This window comes from Eptesicus fuscus, chromosome 17 (assembly GCF_027574615.1).
Source record: "Eptesicus fuscus isolate TK198812 chromosome 17, DD_ASM_mEF_20220401, whole genome shotgun sequence".
NCBI classification, from domain to species: Eukaryota; Metazoa; Chordata; class Mammalia; order Chiroptera; family Vespertilionidae; genus Eptesicus; species Eptesicus fuscus.
In genome coordinates this window covers 42856757-42879851 of record NC_072489.1, presented here as the reverse complement: position 1 = coordinate 42879851, position 23095 = coordinate 42856757, and the positions used below count along the sequence as shown (strand labels likewise).

At 47.3% G+C, this 23095-nt stretch overlaps 1 protein-coding gene across 5 annotated transcripts in view; it reads right to left on the bottom strand.

Moving 5' to 3' along the window:
• PAX2 (paired box 2) overlaps positions 1-23095 on the bottom strand; it is an 82416-nt gene that overhangs the window by 49473 nt on the left and 9848 nt on the right. For all 5 annotated transcript variants that reach the window (XM_054728858.1, XM_054728859.1, XM_054728856.1 and 2 more), the window contains one exon: positions 22382-22579. In XM_054728858.1, coding sequence (XP_054584833.1) covers positions 22382-22579 — 198 coding nt within the window. The remainder of the gene's footprint in view (positions 1-22381; positions 22580-23095) is intronic.

Here is a 23095-nt window from a genome sequence, read left to right as displayed (position 1 = left end):
TCCACCCATACCCTCTGGGCTGTGGGCATTTGCAAGATCCAGAGCTGATCTCAGGGAATTTAAGAACTGGGATTGTGGCAACCTGATGGTCAGCCGTTGCCCTCCTGCATCTGATATACAACCCAACAACTCACAGGAATATCACGAGGGGTTAAAAGGATGGAGCAAAGCAGTTACCTTGGGTGACTGCTTGATACTATTTCCCCCAGTTCCTCCTCCTCTTCCTCCAATTCTTTTTCATTCTTGACCCTACAGACAGCCAGACACCTCTATGGCCTCCAGGGCCCCAGGCAGGTTTGGCCTGGAAAGTCAAGCAAGTCCAGCATATGGGTCTTTGGAGGGTGCAGTCGGGAGCCCTGGAGAGCACATCTCTATGGTTGGGGGGCTGGGAGATGCTATTTCATGTTTCCGGAAAGACTGCCCTGTCAGGGTGCCTGCTCCCTGCTTCTTTTTCCAGCATACTTTTTCCCACAGGGGTGTTCTTTCTCCACTAACTTTCCTGGAACCTCCAGGGCTCTGTCGGGGCCCAGCGTGGGGACTTCAGGCAGTTAGCGTCTCCCACACTGACGGGAGTATGACTAGAGCAAAGGGAGAAAGGGCTCAGTCTGAGTCCCAGCTCTTGTTACTTACTGCCTTTGAAACCCTTGTAGTTTCTTATTCCCTCACCTGTGTAATAAAATAATAGTACTATTTACTTCCTAGGACTATAGTGAGGATTAAAGGTGATAACTCATGTAAAACAATTAGTATGATGCTTGGTTCAACAAGTGCTAGCTATAATAACAACAACAAACAGTAGTAGTATTCTCATGGGTAACCCCTAGGCCTGGCTGTTTCCTATTTAGGGGCTGAGCCAGGCAGGAGGCCTCCCAGCCCAACATGCCCCAGTCTGGTCAATGCAGCTGCTACAGAGACACTGAGAAGATAGGAAACAGCAGCAGGTGCCATAGCCTGACCCCAAAACAGGTTGCATCAGAGAAAACAGACTGGGGACCCCTGCCTGGGGGTGGATCTGTAGACAATACGAGCAGCAGCTTCTTCTGGACCCAAGAGATACCAGGTTGAGCTTTACAGTAAAGGATGACAAGGCAGGTGGAATCACCCCGTCTTGGGTAAATTCCCAGGAAGCCTTCAGCTCCCACCAGGAGGAGAGGGAACCAGTGTAGGGGCTCTGTGAGTTAGAATGAAGGCATGTAACCCGTCGCCTAGTAATAGTTTGTTAAACTCATGAAGAAACCCAGAAGCCCTCAACATTCTAAGAAAGCAGTGGGGACATTCTTAATCCTTCTCTGGCCCTACACCCTCTTCGTCCTCCTTCTCTCATCCTTTCTTCTGTGTTTCACTCTTTCTCTGCCCTTCTCTCTGTCTCTCTTCTTGTCTGTCTGTCTGTCTGTCTCCTTGCACCCTGAAGTCCCAGTGTGGCTGTGTGAGTTTATTGATTTCTGGGAGCTGGGGGAAAGTGGGAGGCAGGGCTGGGGTGCAGACTCAGGGATGGAAATAGAAGGCTATAAATTATTTGTGACAGGAAAGCAATAGTGGCAGAGTGCTGAGCACAAGTCCTGTGTCACTATTAGATTCCTTTTAGCCCGATGACACTGTAAAAAAGGTTAAGTGTCTGCTGGAATCGTACACCTGGGGGGCCGGGGCAGCCTGGGAGCAGAACAAGCCACTGAGAGCAGGTATATCAATTCTCCAGGCCAATAATATTCCTCTCATTGATCGCCACGCAAAGTTCAAAAATCTCATTACAGCCAGGCAGACCGGGAACTTTTTACAAATCAATAGAATGATATAATGTATGTATACTTAGTACAAATGTATCTATTCATCTATCCATCCATCCACGGTCCGCCTCAGGGTTTCCAAGTTAACCTACCCATCATATTATGTTATGTTATGTATGATATTATATTGCATTATATTATATGATAATAAATGGTGTGCAAAAACTCCCCGAGGTAGAGACAAGAAGAGGTCCTATTAGCATTGAAGTGACCTCAGCTCACCTTGGAGGGAGTTAGGTGGCAGTGTTTCCAGGACTAGGCTGGCTGGGATTTCCAAGAGCAGTGTGCTTCCATAGTGGAGGTTCCAGTAATAAAAAAAATTGCACTAAATATTCTCCATGTGCCAGGCAATGGTCTAAGTGCTTCAAACAAATGGTTCACTTAATCCTCACAACAAGCCATTTTACAGATCAGACATATTGTAACTTGGCCAAGGTCAACCGTTTAATAAATGGCAAATCCAAGGTTTGAATTCAGGTAGACTAACCCAGGGCCCATACTCTTATCTGCCAAGCATACTGCCTCCAGGAGACAGATACCCAAAAGTCCCAAATCCAAACTCCTAAATTCTAGTCCTCTTGTTTTGTTGTGTTCTTTGAAACAAAGGTAAGAAGCTCCCTGAGCTTCAGCATTCCCCTCTATAGAATGGGAGTCTTAACACCTGCTCACCAGCTGCTGACAATGTCCTTCGAGCGCCTCCCCATATAATCCTGTCCAGCTGCCTGGGACAGACTGCCTTCTCCACTTTGGAATCACTTCCAAGTGAAACGGCAGGCTAGCCCCAGACTTAGTCATATCACTGGATTGCTCCAAGGGTCTTTGGAGCAAGATGTCAAGTATCTTCATTTATGTGTCATAAACAAGTGTAAATCACTTTAAATTGTCCTGGGGTAAATATCTCACTCACTTTAGAGTTTCTGCAGAAAATGTTTCCCTGGCATGAGGAAAATCTTTCCTGGTTTGGTAAATGAAAGGAACTCCAGTGTAGAGAATGTTTCAGACTAGCTGGCCCCACTGCACACTGGGCCACAAGAGTGGTAGGAGGGACCTCTACCAGTGACGTCATAGGTATTATTATAGGCTGGGACCATTCTGGAGGACAAAACAATATTTGCTTCAGCAAAGGATATTTTGCCCAATGAATGCAGGTAATTGTTTCAACTCAGGCCTTTTGAGAGCTGCCAACATCAGGCATTTGTCCCTGGCTCAGCCCCAAGGCAAGTCAGAGCAACGCAGGTAGCTGGAGAGTTTTCAAGGCAGAACCTCAGGTGAGGTATCATAGATCATCTAGGAAATTTTCACCTCTCCCAAAAATGGTTTCTACCTCTCCCTACTCCTGAGAACTCCAGGGAACTGGAATCTCCCCTCTGTACATCCCAGGAACTGAAAAGGTGAAATTCACTACCTCCACCCCACAAAGGAAATAGCATCCATCCTGCCCACCCCACCGGCAGCCCCGAAGTGCTGCACATAAACTCTTTTCTGAGGCTTCTGCTTTGCAATTTGTGCAGAGTTTAGAGTTGTCTGCCCGCACCCACTCACATGCCCTGTGGGTTTCAGCTTGGACAACTGACCATATGTCAGGCAGGGTTCTATGCGTGAGAATGGTTACTGATGCGGGGGAAGCCATGGGCAGAACCTTCTATTCTGCCTGTAGGAGGATGTAACTGGAATACACAGGTTCCAAGGTTAGCAGGGTTCCCCCCAAATGTACCAAGAGCTTCTGCCTCATGTTGCTTCTCAGAAGTCAAAACTGAGCTCCAAGAGATGAGAGTCCAACTATAAAGCTTGCAGAAGGGATTCCTCAAACTATTGTCCTTGCACTGCCTGCATTAGCTTTCCCTGGGGTGTGTGCTAAATGCAAATCCTGGGTAACGTCAGACCTCCTGATTAGAATTTCTGATGGTGGTCAGGCCCAGGAACCTGTATTTAAGCAAATTCTCCAAATTATTCTTAAGCTCTCTAATATTTGAGAAGACGACCTTCCACCGGAGGGTGAGAAAACCATCCTTGTGGTTAGCAGGAAAGCCTTGAGAGAGCAGGGAGAAAGTCTTAGTGAGTTAAGAATACTTGGGGTCTTTACTCATACTCCAGCAATCGACATTTCTCCCCTTCTGCTAATCCCGACTCCAAATGACACAGTAGCCAAAATTCAAGGAGCTCTCAGTTCCTCTGTGGAAACGAAACTATAGGTTAGAAATAAAAATAATTTCAAAATAGTTTTTGGTACATTCCAGGATGAGAGATTCCCAGTGAATTCTTTAGATACTGGGCATATTTTCTGAATCAACGTCGCCTTCTAAGACTGGCACGGAGGGCGATAATCCTTCCACCACGTGTCCCCGGGAGCCCAGGCCAGATACGATTTACTGGGCTAGATGGGCCATGGGGCTGGCCCAAGGGGGCCATAGGGATGGTTTAGATGATGAATGGTAAGCATATGGATTGATTTAACTTCAAGATAGGCATAGGTTTAAAAATTAAGGGGCAATGTGTTTAACTAACCATTTGGAAACCAGTCTGCAGTGCATGCCAAGCCCAGAGCCGTGACCAGACTAGCTCCTCTAGTCACTGGCCGTGCCCTCATCTGTGAGGGCCTCCAGGCTAGGGGTAGGGTTCGCCTGCTGCCTATCACACACATTCCTGCTAGCCCTGGGAGGCTCCAGAGGCTAGAAGACTGCCTGATAGGATGAAGGGTGCTCCTGTAGACTCATTGCTGGGACTAATTCCTCCTTGTCCCTCCACCCGAATGCCTCCCCCCTCCAAGCAGAAGGAAGCCTGGAGGAAGTGCCTTTTAGCAGAAGCAGGGGTGGGGCCGCCTAGAGACGGCCTGGCCTCCCAGCCTCCAGCCCCACCTCCTCTCACCTAGTTAACTCCAGCATTCAAAAACAATGCATGGTTTCTCTCTCTGTCCACCTAAAAGAATGTGATGTGGCTAACCCCTATAATTGCTTCCTATTAGCTACAGGATAAACTCAAAATTCCTCAGCCTTGCCTTCAAAATCTCCCCTAATCTGGCTTTCTAATCTATTTCTCTGTTCCCCTCTTCCACTCAGGGTCTAGTATAGAGCTGAAACCTTGTTTTCTTGCTTACTCCATTCACATTGTATCCTCCCCTAGATTGTGAGCTCTATAAGGGCAGTTGTCATGCTTAGATTTCTCACCACTGTACTTCTATCACGTAGCAGCAGTGCCTGGAATAATGTGAATATTTAAAGGTTATTTGTTTAGTAACAAATAAATGTTACTATTAATAATAACAATAATATAATATTAAGGGATATAGTGAGCTAATACATGTTTATTATGTACCAGGCAGTGAGCTAAGCACTTACATGGATTATTTAATTTATTTCTCTTTTCTATTAATGTGGGAGTTGAGGTTCAGAGAGGTTATGCAACTTGCCCAAGGTTACACAGCTGTTAAGTAGCGAACCTAGGATTTAAACCTGGGAGTCTGACTCCAGACTCCATGCTGCTAACCGCTGGGTAGAATAAGTCAATCATATCAAGAACAGATGGAGAATCCATGAGAGGCTGGGGCTGAATAGAAGAGCTGCATATAATAATAAGAAAAATAATAACCATCATTTATTTCATATTCACTATATGACAGGCATTGTACCAAATGCTCTTTCTCATTCAAATCCTAACTATAACTCTATCAAATAGGCATGTTCTCTATTATACCAAGGAGACAACAGAGAGGTTAAGCAACTTGCCCAAGTTCATGTGCTTAATAGCACTGGAGCCAGACTTTGGGTCCGGGCCTGTGACTCCAATATCTGTAGGCTGAACCATATTGCATCTTCTGGAAATAGTAGTTCTTTGTGTTTATTAGCTATTTGGGAATGAACAAGTTTTCCCTTCAGTCTTTTCACATCTGTGATCTGGACAACTGAGCAAATGTATATGTAGATAATTAACAGAATTTGTATGTAGCCATGATTCTAAAGATGCTGACCCTCTCCTCCACACATGCCATAGTTGTATTTGATAAGCATCATACCTGCGTTACAAAAGAACCATAATTTTAGGTTAAGTGGTCTGGTGGCCATGTATTTTATATGCCCTGGTAGATTTGGTGTGTAGATTTTCCAAATTCTCTGTATCTATCTAGCTTTCAAATCATGTACATAATTATGTGGAGATAATGCATAAGATGTGTTTCTCAGTTCTATGTTTCTAGAAACTATTCCTATGATTAGTGTGCCTTTATATTCATGTCTGCTCTAATGCATTGATCCAAGATTTATGATAACTGGATGTATTTATCGAAACCAACTTCATGAATTTCTGCCCAGTTATGCTTATTTCTGTCAAATATGTAAGCCACAATCACACATGACTCCATACTCATCACTGTTTCCTTCCCAGGGTGTCTGAGACGCTCACATCACAGTCGTGTTGTTATATTGGTCCGTGCACAGTATTGATGGGCATAAATGTGCATTTGTATACCTGTGTGTCTTTCTATCTATGGCCAGGATGGGGTGGGGGTAGAGTGATGTGGAAATGAGAGACTTATTAAATGCCAAGTAGATATGCAATAAATTTCATTGATTTTATAAACTCCAACTTGTCTTCAGTCTCCTTCCATTCTTTATCCTGGGGGCATTGCAACAAAAACCTATTTTAAATACCTTTACTTCTCCCACCCCCTCCCCAAAAAAGTGTCAATATTTTATTTGGATTTTTAACTTCGCTCCATAACAGTTGTTTGACCTCCTGACTCGTGCGAGTCACATAAATTCTGGGACTTTATTCAGGAGCCATGTTCCTGCTATTGAATAAGCAATTTGGGAGGGTGAATTAATGACTTGTGCTGTTGCTGGAAAGTCCCTGAAGAAATATTAAAATTGCTTGCAGACTGAATCGATACTCAGTGAACACCCAGCAAGAGGGCTTCGGTTCTGGAATGACCACAGAAGGCAGGGCTTGGTGGAAGAAGGGGAATTCCGGCACCCAGCTGGGCGAGCCCCCTCCTAGCCCACCCCCACCCTCCCCTCCATCCCTGGAGCTCTGTCATTTTCAGTAACAGCCAAGTCTGATTAAACCCCAACCAGGACAAAGCTGATTTGTCCTCTCTTGCAAAGCAGGCTCCGGGGACAGTTTACTCTCTTATGAGCAACGAGAGCCTGAAGGCATGTTGGAGGTGATGGTCTGGACACATCCACCTGCTGGAGAAACAGGAGGGCACTGCTTTCTGGCAGGCTGTGCTGTGCTTGGGGATCAGGAGAGCACTGGCTTTGGGGAGGCTGGGGCTGTGACCATTTTGTGCCGGGTACACAGAAGGGTTGGGTGTCGCATTGCTGCCTCCATCTCTTTGTGTGTTTGACCAGTGCTATCACTCAGATGGCCATATGATTTCAGCCTTTGTGTATAGGTATGCCTGTGGGATGGAAAGTTGGAATTGTGTTGTGTTATGGTGTATTGCATTGTGCCATTGGCAGCTGGCTTAAGGTTTGTTACTTGGTGTTTTGTGGTATTGTATTGAGGTGACTGCACTTTATGTAACACTGAGTTAGAGGAATTTAAGTATTGTTTGGTGGCAATGTCCATGTTTCTGCTTTGAATTATTGTGTTCGTTGATCATATCAGCATCCTTTTTTTTTTTCTTCCATAATGTATGTCTCAGAGATTAGGTTAATGGGTGTCTCCTTGGTGATGTGAGTTGAGTAATGATGTTGGATCTGGGTGGTGGTGTATAATTTGGTAATTGCTTTCTCCGTGTGGTTGTGGGTGAGAGAGCCCATCCTTTAGCTTTTTAAAGCTTCTGGCTTTGTCAGAAGGAAGATTCTAGAAATGCAGAACAAATCTCTTCTTGACCAAATGCACAGTTCTATTCTTCTTGGAAGCAAACTCCCCCTGCTCGATGGAACAGTTCTGACCTTACCCACTGGCACAGGTCCTGATGCCACTCTCCCTACATCTGCCTAATTTGGAGAGTTGAAGCCCTAGGCCAAACCCTATGCCTGTCAATAGTCAAGATCCCTGATGGGGCTAGAGGAGGCTAGATGGGAGAAAACTCCCCAATTCCAATGGGAATAACAACATAAACTCTGGTTCCAAGAATCCCATTTGCTCCACTCTGTAGCTCTGGCCACCAGCAACTTCTTCCTCCCCAATATCCCCAGATGATATAGCTCAGCACTGACAAAACCACACACACACCATGGAAGAGAACAGGAAAAAGTGCTAGGCATGTCTTTCCACTAAGGCTCAGGGTCTCTGTTCGGAACTTGTAAGTAAATGCATGAATGAATACATTGCTGGGCATGAGATGCAAAATATACAGAGCTCCCCAAAAGATTACACATGCCTGCATTTCCTTTGATCAAAAGTTGATATGAAGTATGAATTAGTGCAAAAGCACATGCGTCTCAGAGCCAGTATTACATGGATTCAAGTCCTAGTTCTATTACTTAGCCTGTGGCCTGAACAAGTTATTTAACTTCTCTTTATTCTTCATCTATAAACAATCAATTAATACATGCAATGTGCTTATAACAATTCCTATTGCAGTGAGAAGTTGTTAGCTATTATTATTCTTATGAATATAAGAACTCACCAAGTAAAGCATCCATAAGCTTGTCCTATGCATGTGTAAACATGTACACATGTAGGCTAATATACACAAAATCCTATGATAAATCAAGATGTTTGTGTGATCTAAGCAAAACTACAAAAACTAATAGTCAGTTAGGGACAGTCAGGTGGGGACAGAAGGTAGTTCTCTTCTTGGCCGTCTGGTCCATTTGGACAGTGGCAGGGACTGGGGGTTGATAGAGTTCGCCACTGCCTATCTTCATACAGAGGGCTGCATCCAGCCCCATGAGGATGAATAGGCAGAAAGGAAAATGGCCCGTATACATTTTACACTTATTTTTTAAAATGCAAGTTCTCAGATTTCAAATTTAGCTCACTTAAAATATTTATTTTTTAATTGAAAAAATCAGGACCTCTACCAGTTAACAGGTATAAGTGAGGAATAGTGGAATCTAGGTGCTAAATTTGGGAACTAAGGAAGGACTCAGATAAGTGAATGTTAAGACATTTGGATGTGTATCTTAAAGAAGGCCATTGAGCTGAACTTGGCTACTCAACTAGGCCAAAGGGGCAGGGAGAATTTAGGGCCTCAGACTTATCTCATGGGTTTCTCATAAAGCTGGGGAGGCCAGAACACATCATCATGAGTTTGGGAAACTCTGGTTTTCATCTTTGCTCTCATTGAGTACAGAGTAAAATGGAGAATTTTCAGATGTGCAGTTACTTTGAGCTAACTCTTAATTTTTTTTTAATCTTTTCTCCCTCAGCAATGGAAATAGTTGCAATGATTATCAACCTCCTACCCCCATGCTGGAATATATAGATATGTGAGACAATTTGGTAGACAGATTTGGTTTGAATTTGTCAAACAAAATCTCACTTCTTCCTCTTCTCTTACCTCATCCTTTATCTTATCTCTATTTTCTCTCCTCTCTTGCCCTCCTCTTCCCGATTTCCTCCCTTTCTCTTCCCTCTATGATATTTAAGAATCAGAGGAATCCTTCAAACCTATCAAGTAAGGAATTTTTTTTCCATTACCGTTTCATTTTATCAAAAATTCCTGCAAAATGCAAAGCTCCACAACACATGAAAATGCCATGAAGCCCAGAAAATGCCAACCTTCAACTCCTCAAGCAATAGTAGACTCATCACAGAGAAGGAATGTGCAGTCATACAAACATGCGATGTTTACACACACACACACACGCGCGCGCACACACACACACGCAGGCAGGGCTCTCAAAATGGACTAAGGGGGAAATTATGTAACTAATTCTGTTCAATGGTTAGATAACTGAGTTATAGAGTTGTTTGTTTATTTTTCCTGGATGTACACAGAGCAGGCCCCCTTCCTAAATCCAGCGGGGCTCATAGCGGCCCACAATTCTCACTGGCATTCATATACACAATTCTGTCCACACAGTATCCTTTTGGCTCCTCAAGCTTTTTTATTTTAAAAAATGTCAGTGTTTGTGCACACTAAAGCCAGAACTCATACACGTTGGCATAGACACATAACAAGAATATATACTTGATGACTGCTGTTGCCATAATAATAACTAGCATTTACTGAGCACTTGCCGTCTCCAGGTGCAATGCCAAGCAGGTTTATGTGGACTAACCCATATAATCCTCATGAGAACCTATAAAAGAGCTATATAATTATCCCCATGTCAGATGAGTGAGGAAACTGAGGTCCAGAGAGGATATGGGATTTACCTCTAAGCATGCAGCTAGTGAGTAAGGAAGCTAGATTCAAACTCTGGCAATCTCTCTCCAGAGCCTGCTTTCCTACATTTTCTATACCACATAGGTTTATGTGAATTGCCTCACACATAGAAGGTGCTTAGCAAAGGTTTTCTGAATGGATGAATGAAAGAATAAATGAATAAAAGACAGTATCTACTAAGATCCCAGATAGTCTCTTTCAATATGGCAAAGTGGGTTCCCTTATGGAAGCCAGGCCTAATCGACAGCTTAGGTGTATTTGGACAAAGTGATTTGCCTTCCCAACCAACTTTCAGGTGACAGTGTCCATCAGCTGTGCTTGTTCAAATACTAAATGCTCTAAGCTCCAGCTCTCCACTGACTTTCAGGCCAAGCCCAGTCCCCCTTCAAATCAGAAATGAGACTCAAATGCATCAAAGATGCTTTCTAACCACAACACTTTGTTTCCTAGAGTGTTTTCCTCCGCAAACAGGTGCTTCCCAATGAAACAAAACACCAATGAAATGCAAATAGGTGTTCATTCTGTGCCTGGATAAAAACTAAGAATTTCAATCAATTACTTATACATCTCCAAATCACCAGATACTTGACATTATATCGACAACATTTATTAGATGACTGATTAAAGGTTTTGGTTTTTATCCATATGTTTGGGAGTTAACCTGTTCATCAGCAAGTGCTCATGGTTTTCCAAGAGACATAAGTGGAAAAAAAAACCAACAACACCAGAATAAAATAGACTAAAGAGGACAGGGTAGCAGCTATTCGACAAAACTAGTCAAGCAGACTCCATTCTGGGAATGGGTTGCTGCCTTGGAGATCCATTAGGACACGGATCCAGCTCACAAGAGACTCGTGTGCTTAAAGACCTTTAAAAACCTTATAAGGCTGTATCCTTGACTGTTTACGGAATTGGACCCAATCAGATCCCAGCACGACGGAGCTGATGGATCAGTCCCAGCATCTGGTATAGGCAGCCCACGACTGACACGGCTTCATTCCTACCGTCTTCAATTCACATAAACATGTAGGCACTCTGATGCCTCCATGCCTGTGCACTTAGTGTCTCTACGTATCAACAGTCCAAGCTGCAGATTTTGCAAAGCTGGGCGTAAATCTGGTTTGTGACTTTGTACAGGTACCTCTGTTTGTGATTTAGTGCTGTGCCTTTTATCATCTCTCCTGCTTCCATTTTCTTTCCCTCTCTACTTTTTAATGCTATTTACAGCTTCCTTAGCCATAGAGCAGCACAGCGATCCTTCAGTGTCTCTACTGATATACCCAAATGATTTTCCTTACCCAGGTTTTCTCTCCACTCGACTTAATTTATGTTTTAGTAAATAGGACCTTTAGATCGCTCCATTCAATAGTAGTCAGGGTTATCACTTTTATCAAAGGGACCGTGGCACTAAAGGATCTTTGCAAGGGACATTTGTTTATTCTTGTGAGAGACCGGCTCTCCCTATGTGCAGGAAGGCTGTGTGCGTGTGGGCGTGCATGCACAGCGTTCTCAGCTTGTGCCACTATGCTCCATTGCCCTGTGTCAATGCCACTTGGCGCTGGCAGGAAGAGCCCGGTGAAACGATAATATGGACAGAAGCTGACCCTCAAACTGCTGGAGGTAAGTCCAGGCCCCGGGCCCTCCCTGCTGATGACCACTCAGTTCTTTGAGGACCAGGCCCATTATATCTGGCTTGGCTGCTTCCTCCAATATCTCTTCCTCCCATGCTCACCCTTCATCCCAGAGCTGCAGAGGAAACTGTGATGACATTGCTCACAAGCAAGATTTTGGGGGTTTCTTCTCCCAGAAGTGTGACTTGGAGTATAGCAAACCAAGACAATGCCTCCCTATATTTCTGGGTCATCTACTGCCTTTTTTTTCTTTCTCCTCAATTCTTTCCACTCTGTTTGACCTTGAACTCTGGCCTCTCCCTTCACACTGGAATGTGTCCTAAGGGGTACAGCACCTCCAAAGAAGCAGTCACCTGGCCTGACAAGGCTGGAGACTAGTAGCCAGAGGGGCTAGCCCATCACTCAACTCCTGGAAATAAATCCCATTGTATTTGCATTTTAATTTTCCACATAAACAAAGGCCCAGAGTACTCGCTTGGGCAGCATCACTGGATGAATTTAATTAGAAATGAAAAGTTTATAGGACCCTCTTTAATGCGATTAATGCTCAGTTAACATTTATCACGTTCGTATGCTGGAATCGCCTTTTATAAGCAGCCACTGTCCATGAAATGAATTTCTCTCAACTTTTTTTGCACCCACCCTGGGAGGTCATCTCCTAAGTAGTCTGTGCTGCCCTCCAGGCTGTCTCCTGGAGCCAGGAATTAGCTGGTCCTCAGAACCAAGTTCAGGGGAAGTGAGAACAAGGAAAGAGGTGCATGCATAAGCTCAGGGTGGGAGGACAGGGGGCATAAGAGTGAGGTGAACACTATTTCTAGGAGGAGCTGGACCTGAACCAAGGCAGTACCCTCTGCAAATAGTTGCGTGCTCTGCCCAGCAGACTGGCTTAAAGGCTTCAGAATCTCTCCAATAATAACAATAACTCAATAATAATAATAATAATAATCCTCTTCCTAATATACACACACACCCAGTGTATTTCTGTGAACAAAAATCAGGTTTCTGCTAAGGTTGGTCAGCGTCAATTATATCTGGCTCTCACTTCTCTTCTCCTGTCTTCGGCCATCTCTCTTCTACCCTTTTTCCCTGTCTCGTCCATTATACTGTTCCTTCCAGTCCCATGGTGACTGGGGAAGGAACCGAAGTCTCCACCCCAGGGAATACATCCTTTTCTCTGGCTCTCCCAGAGGCCAGACAGCTACAGTCAATGGGCAGGCCGCCTGCCCTGGTGTCAGCTCCTTAGGGAGGCAGAGCGGAGTGGGGGAACATGAAACCTCTATTGGTCCCCAGAGGAATGATGGCCTTCCCTATCTTATCAAATTCTCTTCAGTCTTCAATTAGAGTCTACTGAGATTGGCCTCCTAACCCAAACCAGCTAATCAGAGTGATGATGAGGAGGACAGAGAGGAAGGAAAACATACAGGATGGGGGGAGGGAAAGGAGGTATCCTCACTGCAGATGATAAAAAGCGACAAATAGCTTGGTCTTTGTCCCCACCTACACGCACACTCCCTTTGAGGACCTCAGCAAACACAAACAAGTAGTCGCTACCTGTTTTCCTAGTAGCGTGTTACTCACACACACCACCCTGGCATCACACACAACTCGACACCCTCGCCTCTAGCACAATAAATGCACGTGTGCATACTCAGAATAAACATGTCAGGATCCTCTGTGTACCTGACAGAACCCCCACTCATCAACCCAGCAAGACAACTACCATCCATTCAACCCCACACTCTCCCAATCACATTTACTGACCCCCCAAACAGCAGGCCGTCCAAGTGATGACCAAGACTTTCGTCCTGGGACCAAACAACCCCTTCGACTGGAAACCCTCTCAATGGTGAGCCATTAGCTCACTATTCAGGGCGGACTGTTCAACAGGACTGACCCCTTTTAAAAGCTCCCTGTAATGCCAGGGCCATTTAGATGGCTTTCCCGGGCACGAATGCCATGCTCAGCTAGATGCCAGGAGCCCACACACTCTTTCCAAAAGAGAGCTACGCAGAGGCCTCCAACACATAGTCACCAACTTCTCCTGGTATGATACACAAGGCAGACACCATCTTGTCCTCTTGAATTAATTCGAGAGGTCACAGGATAAGGGGCTCTCCTCCCTGACCATCTCTGTGACCTGTTAAGCTGGATACTGTCACATGAGGCTCCAGACTTCCTTCGGCTTCCTTCATCAGCCCAGCAAAGACCCTGGGGCCCGGAGGAAGCAGTGGGACCAGGGAAAGCTGCTCCAGTGCTCACATTTGCTCACTCTAGGGCCTCTGTTGATCTCCCTTCCTGCTCTCCTCCCCTCTGAACCCTTCCTCTTTCTTGACCTTATGGAGCCTACAAGGTGGGTACAGTTTCCTTTTCAGCCTGTTGCCCAGTCTCACAGACTTTCTCCTTCCAGGAGCTGCCAAGAGCTGCCAGGAGCTGCCAGGAGCTGCCGGTCATGTCCTCTGGCTTCCTCTGTTCCTGGATGGCTGCAGAGGGAGCTCACTGCAGACAGACGCTCAGGCAGAGCTGACGGCAGGCAGAGGAGGAAGTTCAGAGCAAAGTGCCTGGGTGGAAGGGGCTCTAATGTGGAACACCCATGAGGCCAGGATCTCCCTTCCTCTTGGCCTCTCTCCCACCCACCCTCCTTCCAGGGACCAGGCTGGAGCATCGCACTGCAGCAGCCCCACAGCCCCTACTGGCCTGCCCCGCAGTGTGCTGCCCGATGCAGGCAGCCATGAGCTCCAGGTCTTGTGACTTTGCCCTCCCATGCCACTTCCTTTGCTCTGCCTGCTTTCTCCTCCAGGACTGGCCTCCTCTTTCCTCCTTTACCACCTCTGAGCCTCCTCAGTTCCCTTCAACCTGGCCAAGCAGCCACCCAGAGCTCTGGCTCCCGCCCACCACCTCCAAGACCTTGCAGGGCTACCAGAGGCCCTTGGCTCAGATGCACAGATCTAGCTCTCCTTTTTAAGCTTCTGTCGCTCCCTGCTCTGCACTCTCACCATACCCTCCATTCCCAAACACACCTGTCCAGGCTGGGCCAGGTCTGAGACCTCTCCCATTTCCCTCCCAGCTTCATCTCCTCTTCCAGTCCGCAGTCTTACTTTTGTCCATCCCTTCCCATCTACACCTTGCCTTCTTCTCCCCCTGCTAGACAGAGTACACACCCTTCCTCGCCTCCCTTCCTCGGGGGCTCTGGACCAGGACCTCAGGAAATGGCACATTTCCCTGCACCTGTACTGAGGTTACTGCTCTGGTCTGAAGCAGCGAGATAAGTTATGTCCAGTTCCGCAGACCAGGGGCTGCAGACCGCTGGCCCATGAACTGAACCGGCCTGGCGATGTGTTTTATTTGGCCAGCACAAAGTTTAAAAAAAACAAATCTTCTGCCTCTAGACTGGGCCTGAGCACTCCAGCTTCCGTTTGTCCCACTCTCACCACCGCTGTCTCATCTTCTGTGGCCCTTCCCACTGACCTTTCCTGCCATGGGCCCTGGAGGCATTTGCGCTCCTGACCCCTACAGCCACACGGCATCTCCATCACTGCCCTCCACTAACACATTTCTTGCCAATCTGCATTTTGGGGCACTATTTTTCTCCCCCCATATCCTAAGAATAGACCTGACCTCTCTAGAATGCCAAGGACTCTTCGTTTCTCTCTCTCTCTCTCTCTCTCTCTCTCTCTCTCTCACACACACACACACACAAACACACACACACACGAGAAATACAAAATATCTCCTTATCATATTAGCTCTTAAAACCCAAAAGAAAGAGTCCAGTGGTTTTTTGAGGATGAGCTACAAGAAGAACCTGGCTCTCCTGTCTCCCTCCCTCCCTCCTTGAGAGTTTCCAGTCTACATGGGGCCTTGCTCCTTCTCCTCCAGTGCCGGTCATTCTCCCCTATGCCTCCCCTATGCACAGCCCTCCCCAGGAGGCCCCAGGGATCTGCCTCAGCCATTACGCCCCACCTGCTCTCCAAGCCTTCTCCAGTCACAGCTATGCATTTCTCACACATAGTTTCTCCTTATTTCCCTGGCACGTGGATTATTGGGGAAGGGTTTAGAGGCTGGAACTGGGACCTGGCCCTTGGGAGAGCTCTGCCAATGACTGTGTCCCAGTGCTGCTGCCATCCTGCTGCTGGAGCCCCTGCAACCTTGGTGGGTCACTGCACCGCCCCTCTGCAGGAAAGGGACCCACCGGGAAGAACATCTTTTGGCTGCTTACCCAGTTGGTCCCTAACTAGTCCTGCCAACTGGACTGGGACTCAAGCGTCTAAGTGAAGATGGACAGCTGATCACACAGCTCTCCATCACAAGGGTGGCATCACGGTAGCAAATCCCCTCTTCGTGGAGGCTAGCTGGACTATGGAGTGTTACAGTGCAAAACTAAGGAAAAATTGGCCCAAATTTTCCCCAGTTCTATAATGAAGACTCTTTGGCCCAGCCCTAATCACCCGGTGGCCCTATGACTGCCTCCCTAGTTGACCTGATAGGCCCACGGACCCAAGGACAAGGTGTCCAGCCTTTATGACTGAGGGTCACATCCAATGGGCCTTCTTCCTTTTCCTCCTCTTTGCCTCAGAACGCTTTCACCAAAGAGCAGATACCGGTTGGTGTACGCACCCCACCCCCCTTCAAGAGATCAACCTCTATGCCTAGAAACCATTATGAATACATTCAAAAGGCACCTTTCCAGCACCAAAACAAATAACCTGTCAACAGGAGGAAACATCTCAACCCTGTAGTTGACTGGTAGACAGATAAAGCCAAGGTGATTTAAGTTCCCACCTGTTTAATCTTTAACTAGCTGTTTGTGCATTGGTTGTGAGACACTGTTTCTCACTCCTCAGATCTGTCAGGGTCCCTTCTCTCTCCGCTAGACTCACCCACATAACTGGATGAGCTGTACTGTCCATAGCTGTAACTGCTTCCCCTGCAAGGATCTCAACTCTGGACATCTGGTGTAAATGGGAAGGAAGGAGGTACAGGCCAGATTAGCACCCTTTACTGCATTCTTTTAAAGAGCAGGAAGAGCCTAGCTGGCATGGCTCAGTGGTTGAGCATTGACCTATGAACCGGGAGATCATGGGTTCAATTCCTTGTCAGGGCACATGCCCGGTTGTGGGCTCAATCCCCAGTGTAGGGCATGCAGGAGGCAGCCAATCAATGATTCTCTCTCATCACTGATATTTCTCTCTCTCTCTCTCTTCCCTCTGAAGTCAATAAAAATATGTTTAAAAAAAATAAAGAGCAGGAAGTGAAAATAATTCTTTCCAGTATTCTCAGTTTCCTTTTACTATAAGAACTCAAACTTCCAACTCTAGGTAGCAACAAAGAGGGGCTAAGGACAGGCCTGAGCAGTAAGAGGCAAAGTTGCAGCATAGCTAGAATTTAAAATCTAGGAAGCTGGGAGTAGACAATAGTGCCCCTGGCTTAATCAGTCCTGCTGAGAAGACTGAGAAGCAGAACTTACATTCCATGTGAGCTCATAAGAAACGGACTCTTCAGAGTACAAGCTCTTGGTGCTGGTGGGTGGATGGGTTGATTTATCTTCTGTACCAGTTACTACTATCACTACTCTTTCTCTGGAAGCTGTACCTAGTCCACAAGCACGTATCATCACATAAACAACCACGTGATCCCATGTGTATAAGAACAAGCCCCTTTCCCAACTGTTCCCTTCCACCCCAACTTCCAACAGTGCCTTTCATTTCCTGATCTACTTTCCACAACAATCTTCCCCTTGTGCCAATATACTCACAAAGCCAATGCTCTCCCCTGCCACACCCCACTCTCTCCCCAATACTCCTGCACCCTGTTTCCTTTCTACGGAGGCTGCTCCTGCCTGGCCCCATCTCCACTTGGCTAATTCCCCCTGTGGCCCCTGTATTGAACTGTTGTGTTGTCCATTTCCCTGTGACAGGGCTCTGGTTACAGAGTTATTGATTGGTTTTCATGCAGACAGATGGGCCCTTCCCGAGCTCCCATCGAAATCCCTGCATGTATGGGCTGATTGTTGCCTCTCAGAGTGTAGGATTGCACTGAAGACCACCCTCTATGCAACCTCCATGGCCCAGGCTGTGGACGGTAATAAATGAAAGGAGCCTGAGCGATAATAAAAGCAATTGAATGGGTTACCTGTGCAGACACAAGATTTATGCCTCTTCATTTTGATGTGATTGTTTTATTGAGTTCTCAGAATAGTTGGGACACTATTTATTTATTTATTTAGGGGTTTCCCTTTCTTTTCTTCTTTGCATCACCCTCCAAAATCCACTTGGAGCTTTCACAACTCTTCCTGTCTGCCTCTTCCTAAGTGTTGCCAGCTGAGGTAAGAACTCAGGGCAACCAGCCATTGCTCTCACCTGAAAGTCACTTTGTGGCCTGAACGCCCACTCTGAGCCAGCCACCAGGGAAACAGACCAATATGACTGCTGGCCAAGAAGTCTGAAATAACTAAGAGAACAAAAATGGCTTTTTAGAAGGACAATGCCAGTTCATTTTAAGGAATAAGAGGACCAATAGTCATGACTGTAACATGTGATACTCTAATGATGGGTGATCTCAGCAACAGGAGACCCTCTCTGGGGAGGGTCAGGCGAGCCAGGCTTCTCAGACAGAAAATGACATGTGTGCTTGCTATTTGTGACCCATTCTGGTAGGCCAGGGGCCAAGAAGGCAAGTTCTCCGTCCTTATTTTTCTCATTCCTTTGTGGGAAAGTCTTCTCCTTAGCCCATCAACTTGCCTTGGCTCTTTGCCATGAGACCAACAACCCTGACCACCAAACAGCTGCAAGGGTATGAAGATGTGGCAGCAAAAGCTGCACCTCTTGCCTGGCTTCGTGCCAAACCAGGTCCAAGAGTCAAACGTGCGATGTTCTAGAAACCTGAGTTTCAGAGAGAGAGAGACACAAACCCTAGCCCTGAACATGTCCTCAGCATTCCCTTGGCTAGGATGAGTGGCCCCAGCTTATTTAGAAAGGTCTCTGAATGGACAACTGGTAGACCACTGTCACCCCACTGCCAGAGCTCCGATGAAGACCTGTGAATGATACAGCACCGGGTCTATAGCCTTCTTGAAGCCAGTGTTGCCCCTGCTAAGAGAATGAATGGACTCACTTAGGGCCAAACAGGCTAAGAGGGAGTGTGGGTAGCAGGTGATCAGTGAAAAAAGTGGACCCTGGAAGAGTCCATTCCAAAGACCTAGGGGCAGGAGTGCCCTGGTCCCAAAGAGAGTAGGGCTGAAAAAGTTAGGAGAGTGATGGCCTCCTTGTCAACTCCTTCTAAGAGACTGCCCTCAGGGGATCTTCAGTAACCCTAGACTCCACTTGGAGTTTGTGCCTGTTCTTTCCAAGGAGCTGTACTTATTCTCTGCCTAGAGCAACAGCCAAACCAGAAGGCTTTGGTGCACAATCAGGAAAATCCTTCCTGCCTAGTCCATTGTGATGTAACTAGGGGACTTTTTCCCCTTTCAGTGGCATGGATCTCCCTCCATCTCTTCCCCTCTCCAGGCCACTTCCCACCCCAGGTTTTAATCTCAAGTCACCTGCTGATAAACACCCACCCTCTACAGTGGCAGTATACAAGCTGAAGAACTGGCAACTCCATGCTCAGTGATCAGTCACCCAATATTGAGAACGATTCAGATGCTAAGAAATGATTCACATACTAAACAATTCATCAACTCTCCAGAATTCTGACAGTGGTTTCTGGGGGTGGAGGTAGAGGGCCAGGGTGGGAGGCCTCCTTGACCTTCTCCATTGGCTACGAGAAGTATTTCTGTGAGGACTTGCCAATGAAGAACGTGGGTTGGCTGTCCAAACTTTTATCACGACAGCATCAGAGAAAGTCAGAACCATTTTTGAAAGCATGAGAAGCAATTCAGTTTATAACCATAGCAGCATATTTCAAGTGCGGCGACAGCATCTGTTTTGAGGAGAAGAATATGAAAAACCTTACGATTTGGCTCAGGTGGGTGAGCATGTGTGGACTTCCTTTCTTGCCAACCACGGGCACATGCACACCCTTACTCATAATGGTTATAAAGTACCCAACACACGTTGGCATCTCACCAACAGTAAAGCTCTCAACTCAAGCAATACCTGTTCCCCAAGACACTGCACTTTCCGCACAGGGGGGAATCTCCAGGCTCTTTCCATAGAGACGGAGAATTAACAAAGGCCCTGACATCACCAGGCCAGCAGAAACACCTGCCTTTCTCGGGCTTTAGGGTGAAACAACACATCTCAGATAACTTTTTCCCCTTCAGAACAAAGCACCTACAGGGCTGAAGCTAAAGGCATGGGGCCCAGATGCATCCCTCCAGCCCCTACTCAGCAGCACACTGGGAAGCTCCCAGAATTCTTTCCAAAATATTAATCAGGATAGGATTCTGTCCCAAAACAAAACCGAGAATATCCCTCACAGCTCCTTGTTGGCGAAGCAAGCGGGAAGCCTAACTGCAGACCCAGAGCTTCCCCGTTCCTCTCCTCCCACTCTGTCTCCATCTACAGCAACACCTGCCCACAGATGGCTATTTCTCCACACCCAAAGGCAGCCTCCATGCCCCTCAGATGATAGGGCTCCATACTGAGCAGATTCTGCAGCTGTCAGAGCTGTCAAGCTGAGGCTGTTCTTTCTCACACTCTTCATTTCAACCAAGACTCACTTCTCTACTTTCTCCCAATTCTGACAGATGCACCTTAAGGCCTTCGGAGCTTGATCCTAGGGTCACCTGTCCCTTGTTTTCCATGGCTCTTCAGGATGAGAGCATCCCCAAATTTTTACCTAAGCCAGCTTCCAAAAACATCTTAGTCAGTGAGGAGTGTATTTTGGGGTGAGGGGGCAAGCGATACTAGATAAGGGGTGCTGCCCCCCACGCCTTGATTGCTCCAATCCTCCGCCCACAAAGGGAAGCAAACCACCTTAACCTTACATTTTGGATTTCTCAAAAGCAAATCCTATCACTGACGGCGGCATTTCTCTCTAATGTTCTCCAGAACACCAGCACCCAGACCCAGCACCCACTGCTCCTCAGCAGGGCTACTCTCCTCTCAAGACCCCAGTTCCAACTCACTCCAAGGACCAGCAACCAGCCAACAGACTAAATGTCCAGATGGCTTGGAAAACAATGCTTTGTCTCCTTTCCTTCCCTAGCCACTACTCCGGCCTCAGCCCAGACTTCTCCTCTGGCTTTTAAATGCAAAAGACTCATTCCTCTCTGGAACCACCCAGCATCTTTCCCCAGCTTCTTCGGAAGGTGTCTGAATGTCAAACTGCTATGCTTTCAATACCTAGCTGAGCCAGGCCCAGGGAGCTGGAGGGTTTTCGGAGGGTGTATAATTAGCTGATCAGTATTATGTTACCCTGTTCATAACTGAATAACCATTTTAATACAGATGGCACACACTGGGATAATTTCTGGGGTCGCCTTGCAGTACGTTACAGCATGAGTGTGGCAGAGGGAATCTTCTTTAGCCAAGGTACATTCTACCAGCTAATTTTACCTGCTGTTTTCAGGATGATTTGGGATAATTCCATATCATTTACAAATTATTTTTAAAAAACCACCTTGATATGTGATGCCAGTTTCTAAATTATTAGATAGTGCCTTTATTACCCTGAAAATAAGCCTATGAAAAGTGCAAAGAATAACAAGGGTATGAAACCCTTAAACCCTCATCTCATCTGGGGGTTTGCCTTAAAATGGGGGGCATGGGTTGAAAGGCTGGCCAAGGTCATCTGGAACATGTACAGGGTCCCTGTAAATTCCAGGTTGTACAGTTCTGTGATGTTGAAGCCATCCTATGTCCAACTACTCCTTATATATGCTGTACCCACCACAGATAGACACACTTGCACACTAGCTGGGTGCACATACATGGATTGAGTATGCACATGCTAGAGTGGCTTGGAGATTGGGAGACTAACTAACTTCTGCTATTATATGTCAAGCTGATTCGAGCCTGTGTCTTCCCCATGTACCTGAGCCTGTCAACAGTGCACTCTTAGGCCTGGACACAGGCACCCCAGGTGGTTAGAGGCGTCTCCTCAGGTTCAGCCTCAGAATCCAGAGTTCTCCCTCCCTGACTGATCTCCCACTCCTTGTCCACCTTCTCTAGTCCCTGCCAACTGCTGGCGAGTGGTTGGCATCTGCTCCGAAGGCCTGGACACTCCTGCTTGTAGGCCGGAAATTTGTGCGAAGCTGGCTAGCAAGGCCTGGGCTCCGGGGAGGCAAGCTTTGTGGGAGTTGGCAGGGAGGATGGGGGAGCCAGGACAGGCTGCTGTCCCTGGGGAAGGGGGTATGCCTTTAGAAAGGGAAGTCTGTTTGGAGGCGATGAATAGACACTGGTCATTTTAAAGGCTTTGGCTGTGGGCTGTGATTGTCTCTAGATACCGAGGCGAGTAATCTTGGAGTCTTAATTACCACAAACACTTGGATTCATTTCCAGGACGCCAGCGGGAGAAGCCTGGCAGGGAATACTCAGCCCTAAGCTGGGGACAGCTCAGTCTGTCTGTCTATCTCTCTGCCTCCTTAGGTCCCCTCTCTCAGCCCAAAATACTTGGGGGCTGGGAGTAGGGAGGAAGGGCAGAGGCTGAAGAAAGAACCAAGATGCCAAGATGGAGTGCTGGGGTGCACTGGTGGGCAGGAGGTGGGAGCTGGAGTCCTGCTCTGCCGCCCAGGGTGGCTTGCTCACCTGTTGATGGAAGAGACGCTGGGCACTGTGTCATTGTCGCAGATGCCCTCGGCCAGCAGCCGGTCGCGGATTTCCCAGGCGAACATAGTTGGGTTCTGTCGCTTGTATTCAGCAATCTTATCCACCACTTTGGGCGTTGCCACTTTGGGCTTGGAACCGCCTATCACTCCAGGCTTGATGCTGCCAGTCTCGTAGTACCTGCGCCGGGAAGGCCGGCGGGTCAGCGAGAATCAGTAGTGGCAGGGGCAGGGGGGCTGTAGGTTCCAGAGACGCTGAGCCACTCTCCTGCCCAGAGCAGCCGGCACAGGGGAAAAGGCCCAGCATGGCTGAGAGGGGCTTGGCTAGGGCGGGGGACTCACGGAGGATGAGAGGGTGGACAAGGGGACACTCCCTCCAGGGAGGGAGCCCGAATAGGCGCCCCTGGGAGTGAAAGTCCAACCTTTCATTTGGGAAGAGCTTCCGGCCCCCAGGGCAGACCAGGGCTAAGGCACCATCTCCAGCCCTTTCCCACCTAGAGCGAGCCCCTGTGGGAACCAAGACCCTCCTTCCACTTCCCCAAGGCTTATTTCTCTCCTCCTGGGGGGTCCGTTTTCCCTCCTCCCCCTATTCCTCCAGTCCCCCAGTCCATATAACTCTGCTAGAAGAGGCATCCCGGTCCCTCTTCTTGAAGATGGGAATCAGGTTGCCTCCCCTCCAGGCCCCTGGAGCCGGGCA